Genomic DNA, 16,773 nt, shown 5'->3' with positions numbered 1-16,773 from the left:
ACACCTCTTTCCAGTACCGGCTCTCATGGTTGCTGCATGAAGAAAGGTGCTCAAAACTTCCCACTCTGCTTTTCCATTCTCTAGCGGCAATGACCTCCCTGGAGACGGAAGACCACTGTGGACACAAGCGCTCGTCCTGCTCCACCCACCCCTCCCTCACGTGCTGAGCCCAGCTGAGCTATCTCCAGAGGGCAGCCATGTTCTCCTGCCTGGAGTAGAGGCCACAAGTCAGCAGCCCTCCCCTGCAGCCTCTCCAGGCTGGCCGCCTCGCCTTTTCACTGCCTCCCCTGCCCTCTAGCCCGTTTACCACCATTCCCTCCCTGCCTCGCTGTACTGGGCTCTTTCCCTCCGTTACCGACTAATTTCACCCTTATGTGTAGTAGGTAGTGTCCATGTTGGGTGGCAAGCTCTGAGGGGATGGGGACAGCATGTCTTGTTGACTCTTGTGTCCCCAGCTCTCACCACTTGCCTGGTGCACACTGGGGGCTCAGCCACTTTCAGTCAAGGCCCTTTGCATGGGTAAAGAAAAGCTTCCTCCTGCTCCTCTCTGGGCTCCGAGAACTCGGAGGCAGGCTCCTTTTAAAAACACATAACAGCCCCAGTACTTCCAAGATTCCTCTTATTATCATTTTATCTTCAATCCCTATTATCTTCTTATAAAAGGGGCTTTTCCCTGTCAGAACTTTATTGTTTCTAATCTGACTCCAGGCCTACACAAGAGGCTCTGTGTGTACAGATACTGTGCATGGTATTCACACACAGCAAGTTTCAAACTTTTGAAGAGAAGCCTTTTTTTAGCCCCCGGTAGTACTGATGGGTAAAAATTTTTGTTGGCAAGAAAAATCACTTGGGCGGTAAAAAAGAACAAAGGCTTTATAGAAGCACCAGATCGCCCGAAGGGTCTCCGAGGTCCCAGTGTGGCCCACCGGGAGTTGGCGGCGCAGCTCTGTTGCCTGTTGGAGCAAACAGCCTTGACGGTATTGAATCCCATCGCCCTGTGGGAGAGGTTTACAGGCTCCCTGGCCGTCGGCTCCCAGGCACGACTGAAGCTTTCTCTGGGGCGGGGCGGGGCGGGGCGGGGGCCTCAGTCGGCTGCGCTGGGCCTGGCCTTCCCCGGCGCACCGTGCTGGGCCGCGCTGCCGCAGAACGCCGCTTTGGCTCTGGGGGTCTGCCTGGGTTTCACGGCCACCTCCGGGGCCCTGCAAAGGAGAAGGGGGGTGAGCGTGCTGCCCCCGGCCCTGCACACGGGCACCCTGCAGCTCTCGCCGCTGTGAAGGGAAGCCCAGCGAGGGGAGAGCCCTGGCTCAGGGACAGAAAATGCCAATTCCTTGGGCGCACTCGCGCGGAGCCGCATCAGCCGGAGGCTCTGAGGCAGCGCCCCCTGCTGGCTGTCCCCTCGCCTTCGGGCCTCCCGGGATCCTCCCCGGGCGGTCACGGTCACGGTCACGGTCACAGAGGCCGCAGGCTCGGGGAGGGGTGGCTCTCCACAGCAGAGTGAGCCTGCTGGCGGAGAAAGACCTGGGGCGGCCTTCAAGGTGAAGTCAGGGGCTCTCAGGCACCCCGCCATCCTGCCGGCACCCTGGGAGGAGGGGAAGCCACGGGCGGGCCGCGCTAGACTGCGCCCTGGCCTTCCGGCGGCGGGGAGGGCCCGCAGGTGCCGGCCGGCGGGAGGGAGGATCCCAGGGGGGCAGCTCATCGCTTCCAAGCATCGGGGCAAGGGAGATCTCTTACAGCCGGGTTTTCAAAGAAACCACTGGTCCTGCATAGTTCATGAGTTACAGGGAAGTCACTTGGTAAGACTTTCCACAGTCTCACAGAACCAGCTTCCTTTGAGATCTGAATGGCAAAGGACATGGTGGGAGGGGAAGCCAACTCACTTGGCCAGGACGTCCATGGTCTGCTGGGTGGCCAGAGTCCTCTTGTCCTGTGGTCCGTATAAGAGAGTCTGAATCTGAAGACACTGCAGAACACCAGGTAGTGATCATGAGATTATCAAAATGTCACTGAGAGCATTTCATCAAGTATCATTCTCAGTAAAGAATACTTCATTCACAGACCCCTGCTTGACGGGACTGGTGCATTCTCAGGGTTTCTCACCGACAGTCTGACCTTCAGTTTGGACGCTCTGAGGGATCCAGGAAACAAATGTGAAGTTTTAACACCATTTGACACAACTCCCTATGACTAGCTGTATGCAAACTGTGTTTAAAGTAGTACTTTTAGAAAATAAAGGCAAGAACATTGGTATTGACTGGAGATCTCTAGTTTCCATTTTTAAATGAATCTCATTATAGCTCAGAAAAGTGTTTTAATGGTTTTGTTTTTTTCTTTTGTTAAAATGCTTTATCTTATGGGCTTTCTATATTCATTACTATACAGTAATTTCTTAGGAATTAATTGATTTAGGAGTTAAATATTCAGCTTATGTATATCCAGGGCTAGCTTTGCCTTGATTTCTCCCTTCTGCTTATGGAGCTGCCATTTGGTTGCTTGTACCAGGCTAGGGCAAACTCAAGGAAAGGATAAAGAAAGTTGTGCCCCCAAATGGCCAAACCCAAACATGGTTTTCATCCAGAGACAGACAATAGACCAATAGAACATGGCAGAGAGTCGAACACTTGACAGATGGCAGGAGTGCCTTGAAAGGTCTAGGGGGAAGAGCTGAACTAGTCAATAAATGGAACTTTTAGATGAAAATATTGGAGGTTTGTCTTTTTCATCTTGAGGGAGGGAAGTATTTCTTAGACAATATCCAGACAAACCAAAAGTAAAAGACTGATAAAATTTAACTGTATTAAAATTCAAAACATCTACGTACCAAAATTTATCTTAAGCAAAGTACAAAGAGGGAAAGTACAAAGTACAATGAGGGAAAATATTCGCACAATACTGAGAAAGGGTTAGTATTAACAGTGCATAGAGAACTCCTATAAGATAATGAGAAAAACAACCCACCAATAGAAAATAATCAAATAATATAAACAAATTATTCAAGGAAGTTGAAAGTTAAGTGGCTAATAAACACACCTAAGCCCACTAGTAATCAGAAATGCAAACTAAAACTTCAATGAGGTTGTTCCTTCGCCTATTAAATTGCAAAAAGTCTGATAATAATACCAAGCTTTGTCAAAGGTATTGAGCAAGAACTCTTACCTACTGGGCAGTCCAGGTGGCTCAGTGGTTTAGCGCCACCTTCAGCCCAGGGTGTGATCCTGGAGACCCGGGATCGAGTCCCACATCGGGCTCCCTGCATGGAGCCTGCTTCTCCCTCTGCCTGTGTCTCTGTCTCTCTCTCTCTCCCTCTGTGTCTCTCATGAATAAATAAATAAAATCTTTTAAAAAATAAAAGAACTCTTACATATTGATAGTGGGTGTTGAAATTGGTACAACCACTTCTTTTTTTTTTTTTTTTTTGGTACAACCACTTCTTAAAACAATTTGTCACTATTCAGTAATGGATAGGTAAATTGTGATAAATATGTATTGTATATGTACAATATCATACAGATTTTTGATGTGCGTATATGTAGCCACATAGACAAATCTCGTGATTCTAGAGGGGAAAAAAAAGCAAATTGCAGATGGCTGCATTTTATATTATTATATATTACATATTGTTATAATATATATTGTATATATAATTTACACGAAGCTTAAGAAGCATGTAAAAACAAAGCCATTGTAAGATAATTAAGACAGCTTGAGAATGATATCAAATTCAGGATAGTAGTCATCTGGAGGTAGGGTAGGAAATGCTTATATTGAATAATGAGCTCAAAAGTGTTACATTCTTCCTACTTTTCTGCATATCTGAAATACTTTATATTTTTAAAATACTGAATTGGTCTTTCTACATGGTAACAGCTTGAGTCAAAAAAAAGTGTGAGGGTTTGGGGACTTTGTACTGAAGACTGTTTATTTGTTCTAATCTGCCAACATTTTTAGGTCTTTGAGAGAATTAAAATGCAGGCAGCCAAAATCCTTTGTCTAAGATATGGAAAATATCAAAACCTTCTGAATGTTTGGTTCAGTCTGAGGACTTGATGTGGTTCTGGAATCTGAGAATGTGGCTGTCTTCTGGAGGAAAGAAGCATTATTAGATGGAGACGTGACACGGTTCTCTTTTAAAAGAACAGATCTTCACTCTGTTGAATTATATAACACCAGGAAGTAGTGCACTTGTTCTCTTATTCCATTTAGCTTATAATCCATTATCTCCAAAACCCCACCCCCTCCATCCAACAAGTCCCAGCCTTTCTGAATCTGCACTGGGGCCCTGGCCAGGCCTGGCCTGGGCAACGTGCTGCTCATTCCATGGGTTTGAGCCAGACCTGCTTTAATCCACAGATAAACTGCTGTGAACTTGGGAAATGCAGGACCCTGAGAGAGTTCTCTATTGCTTTTGGGGACGGGTTTCTGATACCCACGACACTTAACGTAAACTCTTTCAACCCTCCTCTCCTGCATGTCTCCCAGCTGATGGAAGCTTGGGGGTGTCTCCCCGCAGGGCACAGGGCCCGGGAGAGGAGTTGCTTAGGAAGGAACTGCAAGCAGGAAGCCAGCAGGCTTTCCCCTCACCCATGCCTGGCAGTGAGAGGCCTCTGTCCAGGGCTAACAAGACTTCATTTTCTCCTGCATGGCCAGAAAGACCTTAACTCAGTATAAAAGATCAGGTCTAATTTTAAACACACCTGACTCCTCTGTGTAGATATTTATGAGCACCTCCGATGCAGCTCGTTTTGAGATGAGCTCATGCCAACATGCCTTTGTGCTAATTCATTCATTGTGACATTAGAATTTTACTGACATTTTAACAATTATTTGAGATGTTTTGAGGTCTCAGATTACCCTGCCTTAACAGATGGCCTCCTAAATCCAAAACTCAGGAGGAATTTCCATCCTACCCCTTTGGTTACTGAAGCTTCTCCCTGGCCCCTCATTCTCTCAGGAAAGATATACTGGCAGCTAAATATTCACGGATTCCTGGGAACACGGACATGGCGATTGACAGTGCCTCTACAAATTCTCACTAGTTTTACTACCTTCATCCCAGACCCTGTGTGCCGATCCTTTTCCCCGGGGAAAATGTTTGTAGAGAGATGGAGGTAGGAGAGAGGGCCATAATCAATACTCAAGTCCAAAAGAGGTGAGCCCTGCCCATCCCCATCCCTACTCCCTAGACCCTGGCAGTCAAGACTCTTCTCTTCCTGGCATTAATAGATTTTTTTAAAGGCTACTTATCCTCATTGAGATTTGCCCCAAATTGTAGCTGAAGCGAGAAGAGTTGTAAAAGAAAGCCAACTAAGAGGGAAACGGGTCCTCAGCCCCTGCCTAACCTCCTTTATGATGCAGCGCCCAGGGATGCCATACGGGGCACATCAGGGAAGAATCATTTATCCGTTAGTTGGAATAGTCTTCAACAGCCACCTTTTGAAAAGAGTGAAATAATCCCTTACTGACCCTTACTAGAAAATGTTTACAGAGCCGCGTATGTATCGGAGAAACATAAACTGAGTTTTTCAATGTTCTGCTCCTCTTAGCTAAATTCGCTTAAGCACTTTTGCGTGAAATAGGTATTTCGATTTCTTTTGTTAAAAATACAGACATTGACAGAGGCAAAGTCGATAAGTGTTAATGGAACCTCCTGGGAGCCCAGCATTGTAAACCCTTCTCTGAACTAAGTAGAGAACTCCCAAGCCTTGGTTGTAGAACATTCTACGCTGTAAGTCAAAGCTGGTTTTGTGCTCTCCAGACTCCTCCAAGGCCTGTGCAGTCCTATTTGAAATCAGCCTCTACAGGGTGTTTCTCATTTTTCCTTAAGTGAACAAGACACCCCGAAGTTTCCAGAATCCAGATGAATTCTGAGGAGCCAAGGCATTGCTGTTATTCTCTTTGATTTTATCTGCAGGGCTTGGGAGAAGTCATTTGGGTTTCTATTATTCCTTAAATGCCAAATAAGCAGCTTTCCTCCAGCTGTAGAAAGACAGAAGGGGGCACCCGCTTCTACACTAGCCTGCAAGCTGCCCCTGCAAGGGCTGTGTTTCTGTTGCTTGCCTTTTGTGCTGCTTGCCAGGGCCCTGGCAAGCCGATGTGCGATAGTTGCTAGGTGAATGAATGATTAAACAAGTGGACAAGCAGGAAGCTCCTGAGTGGCTCAGTTAAGCATCTCCTTTGGCTCAGGTCATCATCTTGGGGTCCTGGGATCGAGCCCCATGTTCGGCTCCCTGCTCAACGAGGAGTCTGCTCGCTGCTCTCCCTCTGCCCTTCCTGTTCGTGTGTCCCCCGCCTCCTTTCTTGCACACACGCTCTTTCTCTCAAATGAATAAATGAAATCCTAAAAACAAACAAGTGGACAAGCTGTTCATATGAAGAAATAGGACTCCAGGGATCCATCACTGTGGATGGGAGCTTCACTGTGGGCGCAGCGTTACACACCTTCACCCTCCAAATCCAGGCAGGTTCAGTAGCTACAAGAGCGTTGTTCACTAGGTGCTGCTTCTCTTAGTCATTTGTAGGTGCCGAGCTAGTTAAGACACAACTTTAAACATCTGATGTGAAATTTTAAAAAATTCTCTTTGACGTGACTGAGCTTGGAGAGCTAGGTTTCTAAGGGGCCTGGGAGACAAAACAGTTGGGATTAGAGCCATCAGGTAGTGTCTTCCCAGCTCTGGGCTACCTCTGTGGCCCAGACCTCATGCCCTTCCCAGTGCGGTTGGAAGGGTGGCTCTGGGCTGGGGGGATGGGGGGCTAGCTACGGCATGGAGGTTAGCTGACTCAGTATACTCTGGCTTTAGAAAGCCACAACAGCTAAATGCCCAAACTGACAAAGGAGCGAAGCTTCTGGTTTGGGCAGGAATCTCTGACAATCTGCTGTCCCAACTCAAGGCCATTTATTTTCATGGCAAGTGCCTCTCTGCAGGACGGGATTGGGGTGCCTTAGCCCTCCCTTCCTCCATCAACTTCCAGCCTGGTAAGGGTCTGTGCCAAGCTTGTCCTGCTATTACATGTATTTTGTCCTTATATGAGGTGAAAAACAAAACCAGAGAAAGGTAAATTAAAAAAAGACTCTAATTCTCAAGATCTGAAATCACTACTCTTCTTTACATATTATCTGCTGCAACGGTACACCCTTGGCAGAGAAATCACCCAGAAATTCATGAGCTGTGTCTCTGTTTTCATGTCAATTCTCAGAACTGGTATGAAGAAGAGAAGAGGTCAGAAACCAAAATACATGGAAGTGTGAAATGTTTTCAGTGTTTAGAAAAACACAAATATACTTTCATTTACTAATCTTTACCAGGCAGGCAGAAGTGATTTACTTAAATGATGACCTTGGGAGGACTGAAAGGACAAACCGAAACACAATTCATCAGGGGGCATTTTCCTGCAGAAACAGGGACACATTTTCCACACAGAAACAGGGAAGCTCGGCTTTCTGGAGCCCTACCCAGGAACCAAGTCTTGTCCTCACCGGGCCCCCATCTTCCTCCATCTGCCCTTGCTCCTGCGGCAGATGTGTGCAGAGCCCCTGCAAGATGCCACCCTGTGTCCACCTCAGTGACACAGCAGGGAGGCAGGGGCAGGCTGAAGGCCTTTGTGGGGTGATATGTGAGTTGAGGCCTGCAGGATGGGGAGTTGGCCAGCCATGTGAAGAGCACCAGGTCGGGGGAAGGTGAAGGTGGTGGTGGTGATGGGGGAGGTCCCAGGTAGGAGGACTGGAGAGTGTTTGAAGGAACATACTCTGATTCTCCTTCTCTCTCTGTCTCTCTTTTTTTTCCTCTCTCCCTCCCTTCCTCTCACACGCACGCTCACTTGCACACATGCACCCTTGCGGCTCCCTTACCTGGAGACCCACTAATTCCAAGACCCACCTGCTGCACGGGTGGGTGGGTGGGAAGCCTCCCAGACAGGAGGATAGATAAGGTGGGACCAGAGGCACCAGGAGAGGGACATGGGAGATGAGGAAGAAAGGGAGGCCCAGGGACTGCCACTCACACAGCTGCTGAGAGCGGCCCCGTCTGCAAAGCTCTCCCCGAGTGCCTGCTGAGTGCCAGCCTTGGAAGTGTGCATGCCATCCTTGTCTCCCTCACTCCTCACCTCTGAGCTGCCATGTGCTGTGGCTTCTACATCCTTATCGACATCCCTCGACTCCCCCACGACTTTGCTCCATCCCCTGGCCACTGTCTTGGAGCAAGCTACCATCATCTTTCTCCAGGACAACTGTAACACAAATATTTAGAGGACACAGGCATCAGCAGGACTTGCTATTGTGGGGAATCCTGCTGCGCCCGCACATTATCAGTCCAGGCAGCCAGTTTTTTGCATAAAAGCCGAACTTGCCCATTTTGGAGCCAGATAGAGCAAGAGATCCAGACCCTCTTCAAGCTAAGCCCTCTGATCTGCCTTCTCGAGGCCCATTCCCTTCCTGACGCGGAGCTTGGCCGTTATCGCCTGCGTCCTTCCTGAGCTGGGGCACTCACACCAGCCATTCCTGGCCACCACTGTGAACACTCGCAGAAGGTCACAATGAATTCAGGCAGGACATTTTGCCTTTCCCTCCATCGCTGGCCATCTGCCCGTAAACTCCTGGGTGTCCTGCATCTGGTAGGCTCTGACAAATCACCAGTGTCAGGCCGGGACAGTCTGTCTGGACCCACAGTTCTGAGCCCTCCAGACTCTGACCCCAGTTTAGGAACTTTGAAGGCTCTGAGAACTCAATGAGCCAACAGTAAGTGTTCTGACAGCTGAGGAGCTTCCGATGTTCCAGTGAACATCCCCCCCTTCCGTGGGGACAGCCTGTGTACACCACTCATCTGTGTTTTCTAAGGGACAGCAAAGGTGGAGGGTGCTGCATGTGGGCTGCCCTCATTGGGCCTTTTCCCAGCAGCTGGTGATATCATTCCCATCTGGCCTGTAGCAGGCAAGAGAGGCTCATGTTTTCCCCACGGAAGGTCAAAAATGGACCTATAACCATCAGCTCCCACTGTTAGACTCTATCAACCGATCTACAAACAGGAAGAAGTGCCTGGAACATCTTTAGGGGTGCTTTTCAATCCAAGAACAGGATTTTTTTGATGTGAAATTCATGTGGTCATGATTTTACTCTCTTTCAAAAAGGATTTGAGGGAATCTGCTGTAGCCCCAAGGTGGGTTAGTCAATGACCATTAGGAAAATCAGAATCAAGAACAAATAAGACCACACTTGAAAACAGTGTGGGCTAATATGCGGCTCTATGGAGACTCCAAACTTGCTCTGGATTTCCTGGTATCCAGGACAACCAGGAAAATACTACCCAGGCTAAAGGGAAAGTAAAACTAAGTGGTCTCGTGATGGAATGGCAGTGTGTGAATTATGAATAAAATAGAGCTGTCCAGGGATGGCTTTCTCATCTACAATCTATGAACAACAACCATCTGCCTCCACCTCTCTTCAACCGATTCGTTATCTCATCGTTATGAATTTCTTGGAGAGAGGTCACATAAAATTATGTTATTCTTTTATGGAAATGTTTAATGTTCGCATATGTTCACAGCTGTGAAGCAGTCAGGCAGTGGATTGACCCCTAATGATGGTTATTTATGAGGGAGGCCAGATGAAGGGGGGCCCCACCCCAACTTCATCTTGTCACTGGGCCCAGGATGAGTCCTGAGAGGCTACTGACCTGGGAAACAGTCTTTAGGAAGCCTTTTTTTGTAGCCTTTCACCTGGATGAAAATGTTGGCAGTGATGCCCCTCCTAGAATCAAACCAGGTCTCTATGTTGCAAAAGCATGTGGAACTTTTGCTGTGGAAATTTCCATCTGAAGCCAACAGATTTCTCCAATTGCCTCCTGCAGGCAGATGCCTTTGAAAAACAGATCAATAATACGGTTTTCCTTTCAGTAATTTAATCCCACGGTCTGCTTTGTTTCTCATGCTTTCCTGTTTTTCATGCCCACAGGACTATGCCCGGGCCACTCATCACAGGAGGGCATGTCTGGAAAAGCTAGTATTCACTGGGTTTCTGTTCCAGAATTAAAAACTTGGGAGATTCACCTGTTGTGAAAAAAATCAGAGAAACACTAAGCCAGCAGCTTTAGAAAGCTGTTGCTGGTTCCATAGAGTCCAGGGCTAAGTATGGAAATGGAGAAAGTCTGGCTCAGCAGCAGATATGCAAGGGCATGTTTCAGGTCTTGTGTGTGTGCCCTAGCATTCACGGTGTAGCCAGCCCTGTCCTCAGATGAGCACAGAGGAGTGGCAGCGAGGACTGTGTGGACCACAGTGCACACGACCAACAGACATAGAAGTTTCAGCCTTTTCTTCCCACATTCTGGCAAATAACCAGATAGCTTTAAAATGTCAAAGCCATTGTGTTCAGGACTGATGGTTAATGAGGCCAAACTGAAGGGAAAAAATTGCACTAACTTCCACTGCAGACTTTGGGAGTGATGAAACCTGACAGTTTCTTGACGCTGAGCTGATTTTAAGCCCCGTGGATGGGCATGGGGCCTAGAGCAGTAATCTCAACCTTCCCCCAAAAGCTAAAATGCAGATCCTTGGGCTCCTGGACTCCTGCCCCGGATGCAGATTCAGAAGGTCATCCTGATGCCGGGCTTTAAGACCCTATACTTGGTGAACAGTTGGTAATAAGGAAAGCATGTGGGCTTAGGAGGAACCTGCCCATAGACAACTTACTTGTTTCCAGGCGCTTCAGGCCCCTTGCCTGTAAGATAGGACTACTTGGGGCACCTAGGTGGCTCAGATCATGATCCTGGGGGTCCAGGGATCGAGTCCTGCACCAGGCTCCCTGCAGGAAGCCTGCTTCTGCCTCTGCCTCTCTCTGTGTCTCTCATGAATAAATAAATAAAATCTTTAAAAACAAACAAACAAACAAAGAAACAAACACAGAGCTACTAACATCTGACTTGCAGGGCTGCAAGGATTGGGAATGATGTATGGGCTGCCCTGGGCAGCAGCCAGCCTGGCCCCAAGCCTGTAGGTCGATAGTGGTACCTGCCCAGCTCCACTGGGGATGGTGGGACTTTGTGAAGGTTCGAGTGGCCCCTGCCCAAGTTTCTTGGGCATTTGCTCACATTTGCCAGCTTGCCCCATGCCTGGGGTCCCTCCCCGACCTGGAGTTGAGTGGCCAGGCTGAACCCTCGGAAGAGGAATCACAGTGGAGACTCCTTCCCAAGGGCAGGCAGTGCCTCGGCTGGGAAAGCTCTGCCCTCTCCTCCTCCTGGTGCACCCTGGCACCCTGGACTCCACTGGATCTGCTGCTTTCCAAGACAGCCTTGCTTCCTCCCCTCATTCTGTCCCCGGGACAATGTGGGGGGAAGAAAGTCTGGGTGTTGCTGTTACCTCCATTTCACAGATGAAAAACCTGCAGCCTCTTGTCTCAATTCCTGGCCCATTCCAAGCCATTCTCAATGCTGTCCTCACTATGATTTTTTTTTTTTAAATCTGAAGTATAAATATAGATCCGTGGTCTATATTATCTGCTTAAAATTCCCTTCTTGGCTTCCAGCTGCTTAGAGCAATGTTCAGGAAACTTCTTCTGCAAAGCACCACAAGGTAAATATTGTGGGCTTTGTAGGCTGAGAGACAAAATTACGGTGTAGGCACATATGTAACGAGAGAGAGCAAATGTCCTCAAGTTTGTTTTATCAGTGAAATTATGAGTAGGTTGTTTTTGTAATCTAATTTTACTAAGGAGAAGAATGGGTTTCTTTTTTGGTGCAGGTGAGATTTCACTTAGTGGGGGTTCAATTAGTGCTCCTTCTACTCCAGTCAATTTATGATCACCTATAAAATGATGACAGGTTTTAGGACTATCTGCAAAAGCCATTTTTAACTCGGCTTATGTCCTTAACTATAATGAAATAAACACAGGCAATGAAGTGGCCATTGTTTGGGACACCTGCTTAAGGGATCAAGTTTCAGCCCCTTAACCTACAACCATGGCTGCAGGGAGCTGACCCCATGTCTTTCCCAGATGAGTCCTGAAAGACGGTCAGCACCATCTAGTTTGTGCTTCTTTAACAGGCTTCACTCTCTTGCCCCTGAGCCTCTTCTTCCACTCCATTTCCAACCTGGGAATTCCTGTCTCTGTTAGGCTACACTCTTTTTCAGGACTACTTATCCGTGGACACCTACCCTAAGCCCCTTCCCTCCCCTAGATCCCAGGGTGGACCTGGAGAACTTAGCACATGCTATTGTAGTTGGGGGTTTACAATCTGTAACTCCTTCACTCTCCTTGGGATGCTCTCAAACGGGGAAGCTACTCCACGCCCACTGTACGCATTGCACGTGCTTCAAAAATAGGGAGGGGCTCCATGGACCTTGTCTCAGGTCTTCTGACTATGAGGCTGTGTTTCCTGCACTATCTCCACCCTGGGCCACCCAGCTGCCTTGAGGGCACCATGTTCTTACAGCTTACCCCGCCCCTGGCCTCAGCTGACTGATCCAGAGTGAGCACTGGGTTCAAGCCAGGCTTATAGACCTTTCCCTGAGAACTTTCAAGCTGGGACTGAGAAATGGCACAGGGATAGGAAGTAAAACTCTGGAAGGCTGGCAGCCATGATCTTCATCTTGAGGGGAGACACAACCATGACAGAGGAGGAAGAGGATGTGCATAGAGAAGCAGGCAGGAGTTCTGGACAGAGAGAGCCTTGCAACATTCTCCTGAAGCTCAGCTACATCCTGCTCTGCTAATCATCTGCCTATTGGCTCTTCCTTGGAAACCACAAAACAGACACCCATTTATACCTGAGCTAGTTTGTTTCCTGTCAGTGATAATCCAAAGACTCCTTCTTATCCTGATCTTGGCATTCTCCCCACTATGCCACTGGTTCCCAAATGTTTTTAAGCATAGGAAGCCCTGGTTCAAATAAAATCTTACTGAGGAGCCCAAGATGTGAACTATGTGAAATGTAGAACAGATGGTGTGGTCTGTACTGCTTGGTGCCAAAGTTCCACTCTGACAACTCCTGACTTTGCAATCAATGCTGAGACACCTATCCTTTTAGCCTCATTTTTTCCTCTTTGTAAACAAAACAAAACAAAAGAAACAAAACAAAACAGAATTAGAGGTATCCAACTCTTCAGGTTGCTATAGGACTTAAATAAGTTAATATATGTAAATTGTTCAACCCAGGGATATAACAATCGGTCAATAATTATTAGCTCAGAAGTAAGGGATGGAGGAACCCAGGGCAACTGCCACCTTCACTGCCCTCCTCATTCTTCCCTCAATAATGTCTTTGGTACACGTATAATGTTCAAATTATCTGAAATGATTTGTTTAAATAAATTATCTTAAATGATTAGTTTAACATATCTTCCTGGTTAGACTGAAAGTCTCATAAAAGCAAGATGCATATTTAACTTGATCATTGCTTTTCCCAGGTCTGCTGAGCACAGTACTAGCACAGAGAAGGTGCCGATAACTACTGTTGACTAAGTGATAATAGTTATATGTATCATCTTGTTAAAAAATAGGCACCACTCATGTTCCCAGATCTGATGTCTTCTGCAAAAGTCCTAAGAAGAGAAGGCTCAATGCATAGGGCAGCCTACTCAGAACTAAAGTTAATTCTTTTGGTCAGTTATGTTACTTAGAGGTTCCCAGGTTTTCCCCTTTTTCAAAATTAATTCATGTAATGAAAACACAACATGACAAAACTTATGAGATGCATTTAAAGCAATAAGAAAAGAAAAAGGTACAGCCTAAAAACACTATCTCAGGAAAAATGACAACAAATGAATTTAATTCCCAATTCAAAAAGATAGAGAAAACTCCAACAAAGTCAAACAAAATAAGTCACAAAAAAAAGAAGTAATAAAGATAAGATCAGAAATTAGTGATAAAGAACAGGAGGGTGATTGACCCATGTAGTTTGAGAAACTGACAAAAACGACAAACCACTAACTCAGTCATTGAAGAGTGAGGAAATTCAAATATAAAATGAAGAAATTAAATGGGAAGGTAACTATTAAAAAAGTAGAAATTTTAAAAATTCATGAGATTACTTTGTAAGTCAATTAAAATGCAAATAAATCTAAAAAATGATAGTGAAATAGATAGTGTAATTTCATTACATGAATTAATTTTAAATAAAATGACCTCATTGGAGATAGAAAGCTTCAACAGAGCAATTTTTTTTTACAGAGGAATAGAGAAGATTGTCAAGATATTCCCTGCCATCCAAAAAAAGCAAGCCTAAAGAGTTTCATTGGAGGTACAAAACTTCAAAGACTAGATACTAGTTTTAGTGTGTGTAAATTCCTTCAAGCATAGGAAATAAAGGTAAACTTCCAAATTATTTTTATGAAGCAAATATAACATTGTACTTAAACAAATATCACTTACAAATACTGGTGCAAAAAGTCCTAAAATAAATGTTAGCAAACAGAATCAACATGTTGAAAAAATAGTTCAATAGGACCAAAGGGGATTTACTCCAGGAATGCAAGGTTGGTTCAATGTTATAATATAATACACCTTTAATAAAATCCAGCATTTATTTCTATTTAAAAAAAAAAACTCATGAAAATAGAAACTGATGAATACGTCTTTATCAGGATAAAATATATAAAACTTAGTCCAAAGCCAGAATCTACTATATGAAGAATCACTAGAGGCATTTCCACTAAGATCAGAACAAGACAAGGATGCCTATTATCTCCACTATTACTTGTTTTGTACTAGAGGTACAAACCAATGCAATTAGACAAGAGAAATCAATTAGAAGCGTTAAGAATTGAAGCATAAAACAGAAAGTAAAACTAACTGCAGATGATGTAACAGTACACCTGAAAAACCTGAAAGAACCAATGCTCAAATTAACTCAAACAAGAAAAGAGATAAGCAAGCTAGCAGAATATAAAATAACAGAGATAAACCAATAGTTTGCATACACATATACACAAGCAGTTAAAAGATATAATACCAGATAAAACTCCGTTTATAATAGCATTAAAGAAGAGGAAAGCTTAGAAATCAGCCTAATAAGAAATGTGCAGAACTTATACAAGGAACACTTTAAAATGTGCCTGAATGATACACAAGTAGACATGAACAAATATAAAGACTACCCCTTGTTCTTGGGTAGAATAACTCCATATCATAAAGATGTCAGTACTCTTGAAGTTGTTATAAATAACACAATGCTCCAAAAAAAATTCTACCAAACTTCTTATAGAGCTAGACAAGTTGATTACTAAAATTCACATATAAAAATAAATATACAGGGATGCCTGGGTGGCTCAGTGGTTTAGCGCCTGCCTTTGGCCCAGAGCCTGATCCTGGAGTCCTGGGATCCAGTCCCACATCAGGCTCCCTGCATGGAGCCTGCTTCTCCCTCTGCCTGCATCTCTGCCTCTCTCGCTCTGTGTCTCTCATGAAAAAATAAATAAAATCTTTTTTAAAAAAGGAAAAATAAAGAAAAATAAATATACAAAAATGTCTAGAAAGCCTGATACTCGAGGGAAATAAAAAACCATGCACCGTGCAGGGAGTTGAGTCCTACCAGCTATTAACCCATACTATGAAATCTCTATAATTGAGATAATGAGGCACTGGAATTTGAGTAAACAGAGAGACAAATAGAAGAGAATAGAAAGCTAGGAATATACTCAAGTATATATAGAAGGGTAGTACATGATGAAGGTGTTCTCTCAAGTCATTGGAGCACAGATGGGCTCTTTAATAAAATAATGCTAGGCAACTGGATAGCCATTTGAAAAACAGATAACATTGGATCCTTACCTCACACCTTCCATACAGACAAACTTCAAATTTAAAAAGAAACAAACATATAAATACTAAAGAACACACACAAGAATTCCTCCATAAACTGTGTGTACAAAAGGAGTACAATAAAAGATTGATAAAATGCAGTAGGCAAAATTTTAAAAATATTTGCGTGGTAAAAACATAATTGATAATTCATCTAACAACATAGGTGTATAAGTGGATTACTGTACTCTTTATCCAAAGAGTGTTGGCTTAGATTGACTGTGAAAGTGGTGTCATCTTACCACATAAGCCTCTGATAAAGTTTCATTTAAAAACAGCATGGTGGAGGGAGAGAAAGTGACCCAGGAGAGAATTTTCTCCATATTAGTATTGGCTCCAGCTTTACCTTCTTCAGTTTCTTGTGAGCCCCACTGTGGTTCCCCTGAGCCAGGTCGGTCCCACCCAACAGCCGGTACGTCTCTGCCACCTTGGGACTGAGGTCACCAAATACTGCCACTTTGGCTTCCAGGGACTCTCTCAGGATTGAGGTTGCTTTCTGTGAAAGGAACAAAAGCTAAAGTTTGGTAAGAAAGGTCAAAGGCTGATAAAGATCAATGCCTCTTAATAAAATGGTGTAACTGGAGGCTGCTGAGTGGCTCAGTTGGTTAAGCAACTAACTTTTGGATTCAGCTCATTAGCTGGATTCAGTTTATGAGCCCCGAGTCAGGCTCCACACTCAATGGGAGTCTGCTTGGATGTTCTCTCCCTCTGCCCCTTCCCTCACTCATGTACTCTCTCTTTCTCAAATAAATCTTTAAAAAAAGAAAAAGAAAATGATGTAACTGATGTGTATTTTCCCTTTTCAGGGGTAGCGTCTCATGAGCTAGGCCCACTTTCCTCTTTAAACAGGACACAGGAAACAGCATGGATGGGGACAGAGAGGTATTAACTCTGGAGAGAGAATGCATGAACGACACTTGGAGAACAAAGCCACTTCAGATACTACAGGAATTCACTTCAGCTGAGTATTAGGAGAAGATGCTAACATCTATTGT

At 45.2% G+C, this 16,773-nt stretch overlaps 1 protein-coding gene across 14 annotated transcripts in view; it reads right to left on the bottom strand.

Annotated features, from left to right (window-relative positions):
- Positions 1 to 855: 855 nt before the first annotated feature.
- The window catches only part of TTC23 (tetratricopeptide repeat domain 23), a 96,057-nt gene continuing 80,139 nt past the window's right edge, over positions 856 to 16,773 (bottom strand). For 9 of the 14 annotated variants that reach the window (XM_072797293.1, XM_072797388.1, XM_072797285.1 and 6 more), the window contains 5 exons: positions 16,125 to 16,274; positions 8,098 to 8,220; positions 1,878 to 1,960; positions 1,123 to 1,199; positions 856 to 995 (listed from right to left, as the gene is read on the bottom strand). In XM_072797293.1, the coding sequence (XP_072653394.1) occupies positions 874 to 995; positions 1,123 to 1,199; positions 1,878 to 1,960; positions 8,098 to 8,220; positions 16,125 to 16,274 (555 nt within the window). In that variant the 3' untranslated portion in view covers positions 856 to 873. Of the gene's footprint in view, positions 1,200 to 1,877; positions 1,961 to 6,054; positions 6,335 to 8,097; positions 8,221 to 9,662; positions 9,845 to 16,124; positions 16,275 to 16,773 lie in introns of those variants that run through there. The other 5 variants (XM_072797297.1, XM_072797311.1, XM_072797327.1 and 2 more) reach the window with 5 other exon arrangements.

The sequence above is a fragment of the Canis lupus genome, chromosome 2, assembly GCF_048164855.1.
Source record: "Canis lupus baileyi chromosome 2, mCanLup2.hap1, whole genome shotgun sequence".
Classification (NCBI taxonomy): domain Eukaryota; kingdom Metazoa; phylum Chordata; class Mammalia; order Carnivora; family Canidae; genus Canis; species Canis lupus.
The sequence above is the reverse complement of the archived record's forward strand: the minus strand, read 5'-3'. Positions and strand labels throughout refer to the sequence as shown.